At 35.7% G+C, this 12881-nt stretch overlaps 1 protein-coding gene across 9 annotated transcripts in view; it reads left to right on the plus strand.

The window, feature by feature from the left end:
- LOC143257069 (latrophilin Cirl-like) overlaps window positions 1-12881 on the plus strand; it is a 105363-nt gene that overhangs the window by 39700 nt on the left and 52782 nt on the right. For 6 of the 9 annotated variants that reach the window (XM_076515213.1, XM_076515220.1, XM_076515212.1 and 3 more), the window contains exon 2: window positions 6861-6980. In XM_076515213.1, the coding sequence (XP_076371328.1) occupies window positions 6863-6980 (118 nt within the window). In that variant the 5' untranslated portion in view covers window positions 6861-6862. Of the gene's footprint in view, window positions 1-2872; window positions 3006-6860; window positions 6981-12881 lie in introns of those variants that run through there. The other 3 variants (XM_076515210.1, XM_076515211.1, XM_076515219.1) reach the window with 2 other exon arrangements.

Below are 12881 nucleotides of genomic sequence, written 5' to 3' on the forward strand. Positions count from 1 at the left end.
CAAGTCAAGGAAATTATGAGAATGTTTCAGGTGATAACCACGATACACGCTATGAAAATACACAAAAGACGCTACCTCCTAGTGGTTCAGCTACAAGTGTGAAGGTTTATGATGCTAAAAATCGAGTGGTGGGCACAACACATATAACCTCTTCTGTAGTTTTGTGTTTAACAACAAGTAAACAAATACAAAATGTTACTAAAATCGTAATAGTTAGAAATTGCCAAAGAACTGTAATCTCCTTTTATTTCGACTGGTGACGCCACCTAATTGCATAAAAATACTTAATAGAAACTGGTGTAAGAAAAATATTGGGGGAATAATAATTGGACTCATTGGCTCTCTTGTTCCGACGTCTATGCATGATTGTTTATAAGTGTATTCAAATTTCGTGTTTTTGTAAGTTGTGCGGATCCTAGGCGGACAACACTGTTTTGTTATTGCTGTTGATGTTGTTTGTTTTGAATTTCTAGCAAGGCTAAACGAGAGCTATCTGCGCTAGCCGTCCTTAACTTAACTTCGTTAGACTAGAGGGAAGGCAACCAGTCATCACTATCCACCGCCAACTCTTGGGCTACTCTTTTACTATCGAATAGTGAGACTGATTGTACTTTATAACTCCTCCACGACTGAAAGGGCGATCATGTTTGGTATAACAGGGATTCGAACCCATAACCGTCAGCTTACGAGTCGAGCGCCCTAGCCACCTGTTTTGTTTTTGTAAATAAGAATTTGCTTAGTTTCATGTTATTACTTATAATACTCAAAATACTTGCGAATAGTTATTGTTTGTTTATATTTACGGCCATTTTTCGTCGCTACCTTAATATGTGGATTTAAAATTAACACGAATAGTTTGTGCTGGTCAAACCTTGTGAGATATTGTGAACAGCGAATGTATTCAACTACCATTAAACATTCTAATCATTACGCGCTTGTGTTTTCCTGGCCTGTTGAATTATGACATTAAAACATCTTGTTGCCTGGTTTGACTTGCAACACTAAACTCCGTGGCTCAATTTCCCACGATGGACACATCAGAGAGTTCAACATGGCTTTGCTGTATACTACATGGACACATCAAACGTCTAGGTATGTAGAATTTGCTTTATTTCAATATGTTACTTTAAAAATTTGATCTATACAATTACCTACATTTCTGAAAAAGAAGAAAACAACAAAAACTATTCAAATGAGCACTAAATGTAATTTATAAATGAATAAAGCCAGGCTTGTAAAATAAAATCATAAGAATTAGTTAATGTTATAATATACAAATATAAATACTTTAATTCATTAAATGATTGCTCTCGTTGTTAGCGACTTTTTTGGCCGTAATCCCAACAAATACCATACGAGATTCCTTCACTTTTGGTCGTTTAATCTAATTAAACTAACCACAGCGTTGAACATGAATTGTATACATCAATTATTAATTCAGATAGTTACGTATCTTAAAGCGATGTTGACACAGAACAACTGGTCATCAATGCGATGTCATCAATTCTATACTTAGGATGAAAACAAAACATTAGTGATACTTTTGTAATATTAAGTTACATTAACTTTGTTGAAGAACAGTAGGTTATTTTACATGACAAATGTTTAATATTATTTAGCAACGGAGGCTGTTTGCACATTTTAGGCACATTATATATAAAACTCAATATTGAACAACATTGTCTGTCCCCTTTCAGGGACTCAGCGGCAAATCACTGAAAATCAGGTTTCGATACCCGTGATATGCATTTAGAGCACGAAAAATCCATTGCGTATCCTTATACTTTACAATAAACAGCATTATAACAAAATCACTAATGAAAATAATGAATTCAAAAATTACTTTATTTTTGACGTATACTTCCGTAATACATAATTATTTATGTCTTTCAGTTGCAGTTTCTTGTTAACCGACGATGTGAAAAAAAATGCCAACAAAATGTGACTACAATCCAGAATTGATGTGCTTAATATCAAAGGTGCTGTTGAAAGAAAGCATCATGTAACTTAACAAAGAATGAATGGACTCAATTTTTGTACGCAGACCTGAAATGCCAATCAGTAACTCTGTATAAATCCAAAATTTCGATACTTGTAACATTTTGAGATTCTTTCTTCTTGTAGCAGCAGATAATAATTTAACTGGAGTCTGTTGTAGAGTAAACACACAATAGCAAATAATAGCATTACGATTTCCTGATACGCATGGTTTAGAACTACACGCTGAAGAGTTCTGGTTGATGTTACCGATCCTTTTTGAACTAAACCTTTGAGAAAATGCTTCAGGTTTGTTTGGTACAAACTGTCTTTTGTTAGGGTCAAAAGTACTTCACTAAAAGGGAGTAAGAAGTAGACATTCAAGTCATATTTGTGTAACTAGAATCAAACTAAAGAAGATACTTAAACTCTGTATTCTTACTTCCTTATACTTGATGAATAAGGGAATTACAAACAAAACAAGAAAAAACTCGAAGCAACAAGGACGTCACTTTAGAAAAAAAAGGTATGAGGTACAAGATTGGATTTTTTAAAAAAGTGTTTTATTCTAGTTTGGTTCTCAGTGTTTTGTCATTATTAGCATTATTTTGGGAATATTTTAATGTGTCTAGCTAATTAGTTGCTTGCTGGCTGGTTACTCAAAATATTGATCTTTGTGGGGATAGAATGCCCACAATCAAGAGATGAGTTTCTCTCATAATCCCTCTTAATAACCCTTTGTGTATTTTATTATTTTAGCAGCAACATTCTCAGTTTTGGCTGCAGACAGTGAAGGGTGATAGCTTGACCACCTACATCTGGCTACAGAGAGTGACAGGCGGTAAACACGTGGTGGTTGTGGGTTCGATAATAACCACCCACATCTCTCTGCAGACGGTGAAAGGTAGTAAAAATGTGCAACAATGGAGGTTAAACCACCCCATCTGGCTACAGAGAGTGACAGATGGTAAAGGTGTGGGACCTTGTGAGCCAGACTACTCATATCTGGCTACAGAGAGTGACGAGTGGTAAATATGTAGGAGTTCTGGGTTTGATTACCTATATCTGCTCTTCTTTTCTGTGTAGCCTGTGAGACTAGCGAATAGAAATTAAAGATCATACATATGCGTCTAATTCCAACCCCGTGTGGTCCAAACTTCATTCAGATACTTCTAAAAAAATGAATTTCATAGTGCACAACCATATTAACCAAACGTCGTATCTTTAACCATTTTTATCCTTGTTAGTGCAACTGTCTTTCAATGCCTGAATATTATTATTTGCATACATGTATATGACTTAGAACAGATCATATCAAAACTCCCACATATTAAATCCCTCCCCCACACGAAATAAATAAAATAAACTACAGAACTGTAATTAAATTTGTGTAAACACTGATTTGGTTTCGATTATATCAATTTCGTAATTCTCATTAGTGCTTTCTGAAATGAAATTCAATCAATGTTTCGTTTCAGGTTTTTGCTGATTCAATATTTTCTGTGTCACTTCTGTAGTAAGTAACTCGTTCAGCTGTTTAACTCGCTAAGAAACTTCACCCCAGAGGCGATCACTTGGACGCTAAAACGTGTTATGATCCTTCCGGTCCCGTAGTTTGCATGCAACCCAACACCAGCGAGTAACACGTGTCACTTTGTCACTAGAGGACGGATTACTGTCAATTTGCGACCTATAAACACCACGTGAGATGGGTTCAGACATGGAATCAACAGATAGAAAGTTCTTCCTTACGTGCTCCCCACCCTAAGGGTCACAGCGACAGGGTGGGAAGACGTCGTTGTTTCCAGACTTTGTCATTAGAAAGTGACATTGTAACAGCGCCTGTGACAGTTTAACTGATTTACATGGTATCAGTTTAGCAATAGACAGACCCATAGATAGATAAACAGACAGCAAGCTGTACAGTGTTTGATACACAGTTATGCTTGAAACCTAGGCCAACGTGTAGCAGCAGTGTAGCAAAGCCTTCAGCGAGACAAGTTGCTTTGTATATAACATGTAATATATATATATATTACACGTGTGTGTGAGAGAGAGACAATATAATTACTGGTGCGATTTCCGGTCTCATAATATTTAACTGACCAGCACCAATATAATAAATCCCCGTCTGGGCGTGACTGACCAGTTGATGAAGACATATTAAATGTATTCCATGTTATGAACACAGGTGTAGTCGATATCCTAGATTTGTACGTTTAAATATCCAGGACAACCTTTTGTCGTTATTGTTATTATTATAATTTCGTGAGTGGTGCGCCTTCTTCGTGCAGGCCTTAGCCCCTTGGGCCGTGGATTCGCGGAACACACCTTTCGAACCCCCCAACTCACCCCCTTTTTTTTCTTTACATAGACCCTGAAAGATTCTTTGAGGAATTTTAAAGCATTAACATTCAGAAAATAGCTTATAGCGTTAGATACCACGTGCCCTATCATTTAGTACTTTTCCATTAGAATTACGTGTGTGAAAGCTTAACAGTTTAATTTTTAACTAGCGTTTGTTTGTTTAGAATTAAATACAAAGCTACACATTGGGTTATCTCTGATCTGCCTAACACGGGTATCGAAACTTGGTTTCTAGTAGTGTGAATAGTAGTGGTATTGGCAAACCACTGTGCTAATGAGGGGGTGGGAGCTTGAACTAGCTGCACAGAATAAATAAGTTCGAGAATGGAAACATTACGTTACAATATATGCTATGCTAAATTCAAGTGTTATGTGGGTTTGCTCTTTCATAGTCCTGCCGCCCATTGCCTACTGGTTATGGTTTATAGAGTGGGAATCCAAGAATTTTGTTACGCGACCCGGCCATAAAAACGCGCTCCGCATCTTGGGGTCACGAGCGCGCTATAAGAGTGGCGTTCAATTCCAATAGTTGATGGTATACAAAAGGCCCAAGTCTTTTAAGAGCTATATTTCCAATGATTTAACAATGAAGACAGCTATTTGCAGATTCAATAACAAAAACAATATTCCGAGATTTGTTAAAACTTAATTTTTCTAAAGTCAATAGACATTAACACAGTACACTAAACGATAATCCACCTAAGCACTCTATAGTTTTTATTTTTTCAGAAAGCGAAAGGTTTTGGCACAGTCTAACCCTTATTCAGTAAAGGATGGATTGAGTCAATTAACAATATGAACTGACAGTCAGAAACCCAATCTTCTTAAAAATTCGATGCCCGCATGCGTAACAGTACTAGAAGTAATAGAGATGACTTTTGAGATTATTGTTGTTACTAGCTGCAACTGACTTGGGTGAATCTTAACCAACCCCCGGCACTTAGTTTCCTTGTGAACAAAAGGACATAAAGGCCGAATACTTGGTCCTAACCAGGAAAAATAAGTCGATAAACGCTTTATTTTATTTAATTTGCCATACCCTGTACTTATGTCTCTTTTGTCCTTCGAACAATCACTTTGATGACTGAGTCCCAGAAGATAAAGTTTCAACATCTTGTTTAACAGCGACACTTAAAGATATCTAACCCAATATCTGTAATATAGAGCGATAAATCACGCGGATATTATACAGATTCGATATCCTGAAACAAGGGATTAGTGAAGTGTTTCATTCATGGATAAATCACCAGGCGTCGTCAAGTTTTGTTAGAGCAACGTTCTCAGTTAGTTGAGCTGATCTTGTAAAGAGTTGTTTTCAACTTTAATCGAAACGTTTATGTCAACAATCATAAAGTTATATAGCCTTTGTGTAACTTTACGCGAAATAAAAGAAAATTCCAACTTTAAACACTAGATTAATGTGTGATTTTCCTTTCAACAGACTGCCGAGAATAGGTTTTTTGGTTATTTTTTTTTTTTTGGTGAATACATAGAAAGATTGTATCTATTTGCTTCAACAACTATCATTAAATATTGAAATAAGCCCAGCGAATTCATTTCTTATAACTCGTGATAAGTTTGGTTACTACTCTCAACCACTGGAGAATTAACCAAAGTAAAACTTTGGAGATCCGTCAAGATTGATTTCCGTTAAAACGTAAAAACGTATGAACCAAATTTACATATATCTATATATATGCAAATAGTTAAAAGTTGGGTCTGTGAGACTAATATTGAATTACTTGTCGCGCATGCGTAGTTAAGTCTAATTGTTCAATACCGCCGACTGTCACGAGCTCGTTTGTTGTTATTCGGTTGATCTGTGCAAACATCAAATAAGTGCACGCGAGCAGGTATGCTATTAATAATGCTTTCAGCTGGTAGCCATAGAGATGGACAACCTGTGGTCCTCGCATATAAAAAACAATATAAAGTTTGCTTTCAAATGTATATATGTATTTTTGAAGTGATTTCAAAAATTGGTGCATTTACTTTATTTAGCGAATTATTGAAGAAAAAGTATATAAATGAAGAAAGGAAAACTGAATGATGAAACCGAATGCAAATAGTTATGATTTTGCACGCCTGACCTCTTTGTGGGGGTTCTTAAGCTTCCGTAGCTCAATATCTTATAGCAATCGTACTGTTTACTTTGGTTCTAGCAAACATATCATAGCACCGCAGGGTTTCATTATGACCGACTCGCACAGTGAATGGGCATGCCAAAATTCGAATGTTCATTTCAATGGTTTCACTACAAATTTTTGTTTATTTCTTTGTTTGCGTATTGTTCGCTCCACAGTGCAACCCTGTTAAATGATACAGATTAAAAAAGTACAGGAAGCCTTATAATACGTATTCTTTATTTTTTAATTTTTGCTTTATTTTTACGGGTGCTACATATATAGCGATATACTTTATATATGTGTTGTTTGTTGTTCTTATTGTTTTTTTAACCAGATGTAAAACAAAAAAAAAACTACACTAGTGTACAGACTCACTTTGTTTTTTCCTAGGCATGATGAACTACGTGGAAGGAACAAAGAAGAAAAGAATTATGTGGGCGTGTTCAGTTTGGCAGGGTGTAATCCTATTTTTTCTGATATCGCCAGTTCTCGTGGTCACTCGCAAAGGAGGTAAGCATTGATGTGACTTTTAGTCGACCGTAGTAAGACCAGAAAATTATCGTACCGTGAGAGATGAGGTTAATGTGTCCTCAATGCGGTAGAGTTTCTTGCGGGTGAAAATTTATAGTTGTCTTTGGAAGTCTTTTTAAGCAAGGAAGGTCTTATATCTAATTAAATAACAACTTGTGTCTGTATGTATTCATTAATCAATAATTAGTGGTTTGTTTCTTTTGAATTTCACGCACAGCTACACGAGGGCTATCTGCGCTAGTCCTCCCTAATTTAGCAGTGAAAGACTAGAGGGATGTCAGCTAGTCACCATCACCCACCGCCAGGTGGGTTAGTGCACTTGACTCGTAATCTGAAGGTCGCGGGTTAGAATCCCCGTCGCACTAAACATGCTCGCTCTTTCAGCCCTGGGGGCTATATAATGTGACCGTCAATCCCGCTATTCGGTGGTAAAAGAGTAGCCCAAGAGTTGGCGGTGGGTGATGATGACTAGCTGCCTTCCCTCTAGTCTTAAACTGCTAAATTAGGGACGGCTAACCCAGATAGCCCTTGTGGAGCTTTGCTCGAAATTCAAAAACAACATCTAAGAATTTGTAAATATGATATAACAATTATTATGATTTTAATATCTAAGACAAATTGCCTAGAAACAGAAATTTTTACATGTGATTAAATTCTAAAACATATTTCCAGGCAATAAACTGAAGAACGAAAAACATTGCGCATAAAAGGAAAATAAATACTGTTGTAACGCTGTCTATTATTGAATAGTTTATCTGAATTATTTGATAAAAAGAGGAATGCACTTAATTCCAAAGAAAGTGTTTTATTTCTTCAACTAAAAGATCTACTTCCACAAATTCCATAATTTTACAAAACTAAAGATAGATCCATTTTCACAAGTACATTCAACATTAAAACAAATTTCCGTTTATGTCTTATCTTTTCTATATCATCACAAATATCCAAAGTCAAAACTATATAGCGCTGAGCCAAAATTGGCTGAGAACAACAGACAAAGTGATTACATCATGGACTAGTAGACTTATTCAACTGATTATTCATTACTTCAGACTTAATGTAATTTATTAAGATGCTCAAATATGAATAGATGCGTAGTATAGTATTATTCGCGTTTCATACTGCACTAGGGCCCAGCATGGCCACATGGTTAGGGCGCTCAATTGGCATTCTGAGAGTTGAGGGCTCTAATCCCCGTAACACTAAACTTTCTCGCCCTTTCAGCCGTGGGGAAATTATAATATTTTTGTCAATCCCACTATTCCTTGGTAAAAGAGTAGCCTAAAAGTTGGCGGTGGGTGTTCTTGACTAGCTACCTTCCATCTAGTCTTATGCTGCTAAATTAGGGACAGCTAGCGTATCTATCTAGACTTCGTGTAGCTTTGCACGAAAATTCAAAATATACGCCTAAGTGAAAAACATCGCTTATAAAATTTAGAATAGAAACTGCAAAGTGAAAGTGTAATTCAGTAAGAGAGGTAGGTATCTATAGAAGTGCAACTCACACAGCAGTGGGGATACATTATCATATTTAACCTTTATGAGCAAGCCTCGTTTGTACAAGTAAAAATAAAAATGAATGCAAATAAGAGCAGATGGCGCTGAAACCCACAACTTACTACTTTTTAATCAAGAAAGAAAATGCACTTTTATTTGGATTTACTTTTTATAAAGTTTAATTCGATATCTTAGATTTTATTACACTGTTCAGTTATAAGAACGTGCCGTTGATGTTATCAATCCACTTATATAGAGAGAATGAGGCAGTGACATAGGAAGAAGGCTTAACCAGAGGCAAGTATGGTATCTTAGGGGTTCGTTTGTTTTAGAGTGATATCATATTGGGTTATCTGCTGTATAAAACGTAAGGAATCGAACTCTTGATTTTACTGTTCTAAGGTCCATAAACTTACCGTTGTTCCAATAGACGATATCTTAGAGGGAGGATAGGATTGTGGGAGAGGTGCTTTATTTATTTTTTAGCGTCCACTGTGTTCCATTTTCATCTCACAGTAAGTTGCCTTCTTAAATACAACAGAATAATATTAATATCTGTAATTGTTTTATGCATAAAAGTTTCAAACTCAGTTACATTCAAGTTTAAAGAACTGGGGAAAAGAAGATATGTTTATCAGGAGTTATTAACACAGTTTTTATCACTGAAGGTGACGACAATGAAAACGACTATCCTTTTATTTCCTTTGGTGTTTGTCGTTGCTTCTTGTGTCATTTCCGTTTGAGCAACCGAAAGATTCGTGACCATAAATGTGTCAGAAACTGCTAAAGCTCACACTCAGTTTAAGTTGAATCAATATGTATGTATAGCGGGTTCGAAAAGCTTTAGAAGTTGGCTTAGCAGCATAGATTAAACGACATGAAATCCAAGGAAGAAGATGGACAGCGAAATTAACATACGAATATACAGTCCAATCTCTGTTAAGTTTCCATTTATAAGCTCTGCAGGATGTTAAAGGGCAACAGTGAAGGATTTTCAACCGCTGTGCTTACATGCATATGCAATGAATGAGATTTCATACAAAGCTGTTTTATAGCCACTCAGACTTGAGCAGACAGTTGGTGAGCACAAGAAAATATATAGATCTGTCTGTGGTGGAAACGCTGGGTATTAGTTTAATTTATTATTATGCGCCTTATTTGGCGGCGAAGCTTTGCAACCTCTATAGTTACTACGACGGGGCCTCCACAACTTAGTATTAATCGCCATACATATGTGTATGGAAACCTTGAGTCTTGCCTTGACACTGGCCTTGCTCGTACTTTTTTAATCCTCTCCAGACATCGTGCCCTCGTAGAATTTTTCGTAACCGTAAGTGGAATGTACTGCTTTAACTGCACTTAGTTGGTCAATAGCCTAATATTAAACAGTGTTCGTGCTGAGAGCGTTTAATACGCTTGGTACTTCATCGATGAAAGTTAAAAAACATATTGAAGTGTTCTAGCCCAGCTGCCTTTTTTCAGATATTAGGTGAATTGAGAGACAAACTGATTGCCGTACAGCTGTGATAGGTGAATTGAGAGAAAAACTGATTGCCGTACGGCTATGGAGCAATGAAGTAATTAATCTCATTACCTTAAAGTTAGGCTTAGGTTAACGCTGTAAAGAAGAATGCTACGATTTTTTTTTAACTTGAAACAAAATACCATCAAAACACTCATGTTTTAGTGGAGATTGAAACAGTTAGTGTACTTGGTTCAACTCATAGTTTGTTATTTTGAGTCAGCGTGGAATCTTGGTTTAGCTCACATAATAATGATATAAGGGTGTTATTTTGAGTTAGTGTTGAATCTTGGTTCAGCTCACATAGTAATGATATAAGTGTGTTATTTTGAGTTAGTGTGGAGTCTTGGTTTAGCTCATATAATAATGATATAAGTGTGTTATTTTGAGTCAGTGTGGAATCTTGGTTTAGCTCATATAATAATGATATAAGTGTGTTATTTTGAGTCAGTGTGGAATCTTGGTTCAGCTCACATAATAATGATATAAGTGTGTTATTTTGAGTTAGTGTGGAGTCTTGGTTTAGCTCATATAATAGTGATATAAGTGTGTTATTTTGAGTCAGTGTGGAATCTTGGTTCAACTCACATAATAATGATATAAGTGTGTTATTTTGAGTTAGTGTGGAGTCTTGGTTCAGCTCACATAATAATGATATAAGTGTGTTATTTTGAGTTAGTGTGGAGTCTTGGTTTAGCTCATATAATAATGATATAAGTGTGTTATTTTGAGTCAGTGTGGAATCTTGGTTCAGCTCACATAATAATGATATAAGTGTGTTATTTTGAGTTAGTGTGGAGTCTTGGTTTAGCTCATATAATAATGATATAAGTGTGTTATTTTGAGTTAGTGTAGAGTCTTGGTTTAGCTCATATAATAATGATATAAGTGTGTTATTTTGAGTCAGTGTGGAATGTTGGTTCAACTCACATAATAATGATATAAGTGTGTTATTTTGAGTTAGTGTGGAATCTTGGTTTAGCTCACATAATAATGATATAAGTGTGTTATTTTGAGTTAGTGTGGAATCTTGGTTTAGCTCATATAATAATGATATAAGTGTGTTATTTTGAGTTAGTGTGTAATCTTGGTTCAGCTCACATAATAATGATATAAGTGTGTTATTTTGAGTTAGTGTGGAATCTTGGTTTAGCTCATATAATAATGATATAAGTGTGTTATTTTGAGTTAGTGTGTAATCTTGGTTCAGCTCACATAAGTCTTTTATTTTGAGTCAGTGTGAAATCAGTTTTTAACTCATATAAGCTCGTTGTGTAGAGTCAGCATAACATTTAGTTCAAGTGCCTTATATTAAAATTCTTCATCTTCGGTTAAGAGCTCTATTGTATTATTTTACAACAATATAATTTATTCCTTTGTGAATGTGATCTGTTTTTACTGTTGGTACTGTATTTGTTTTAACAAAAATCAGGAAATTGAGCTCTGAATTTTAAAGCTACCGCTGACCCATCGGTGGGACACATTACCTGTAAATAATAATAACAAATTATTCACAACTGATTAGAAACTGATCAGTAGAGTACAGATACAGTGAAATGTACCTATGTTACCATAAACAACAAATTCTTTTTTGTTTGTTTGGAATTAAGCACCAATCTACATAACGGGCTATCTGTGTTCTGCCCATTACGGGTATCGAAAGCCGGTTTCTGGCGATGTGATTTTGCAGACATATCGCTGTGCCACTGAAGCCATAAGAAATTGATCGAGCTCTAAATAAGTACGAATCATGTTCTAAAATATTCCATGTTTTTTATCACGTTCTGGAATATTCCATGTTTTTTATCATGTTCTAGAATATTCCATATTTTTTATCATGTTCTAGAATATTCCATGTTTTTTATCATGTTCTAGAATATTCCATGTTTTTTATCATGTTCTAGAATATTCCATAGTTTATCATTTTCTAGAATATTCCATAAGTTTATCATTTTCTAGAATATTCCATGTTTTTTATCATGTTCTAGAATATTCCATATGGCCTGGCATGGCCGAGCGCGTAAGGCGTGCGACTCGTAATTCGCGGGTTCGCGCCCGCGTCGCGCTAAACATTCTCGCCCTCCCAGCCGTGGAGGTGTATAATGTGATGGTCAATCCCACTATTCGTTGGTAAAAGAAGCCCAAGAGTTGGCGGTGGGTGGTGAGTAGTCCACAAGTAGTTGGCGCACAGATGGGTGGTGAAATTCCAAAAAAACAAAGCCTTTTCTAAAACTTTTATAATCTGCCTTCCCTATTTGTTAACGTAGTCTTACACTGCTAAATTAGGGACGAGAATTATCCTCATTTACTTCGGAAAAAAATCTTTAACGTTGAATCTACATAAAATAAAGTGTTATAAACTGTGTTTCAGATAGCCCTCTACAGTAGCTCTGATTGTCTGATGCAAAATTCCAAAACTAGAATATTCCATGTTTTTTATCATGTTCTAGAATATTCCATGTTTGTTTATCATGTTCTATGTTTGTTTATCAATCTTATTTTCTGATCAGATTTTAACGAGTAAAATAAAGACCAGTTCGCTCAACTCACCAATAGGTCTGTTTACTTTACCAGTTCTGGGAGTTTTGATATTTATTTCTCTCTTTACTCGTTTCTTTCTCACCATGCAATAATCTTGTTTAAAACTGGTATGTGTTGTAATTACACGAAACTAGGCCAGTCACAAACGTCAAAGTTTTCGTCGAGTCACGACAGCAAAAGTTTTGACCTTTACGACCCCGTTTTTAATTGGTATTTCCTTGTTGTTCATTGTACACGTGCCAACAGAGGATAGATTTGCCACTTATTACTTGCTGACTATCTTTCAACAGATAGCTTGTCATATTCACTTATTTCCAGTC

This window comes from Tachypleus tridentatus, chromosome 7 (genome assembly GCF_004210375.1).
Source record: "Tachypleus tridentatus isolate NWPU-2018 chromosome 7, ASM421037v1, whole genome shotgun sequence".
NCBI lineage: Eukaryota > Metazoa > Arthropoda > Merostomata > Xiphosura > Limulidae > Tachypleus > Tachypleus tridentatus.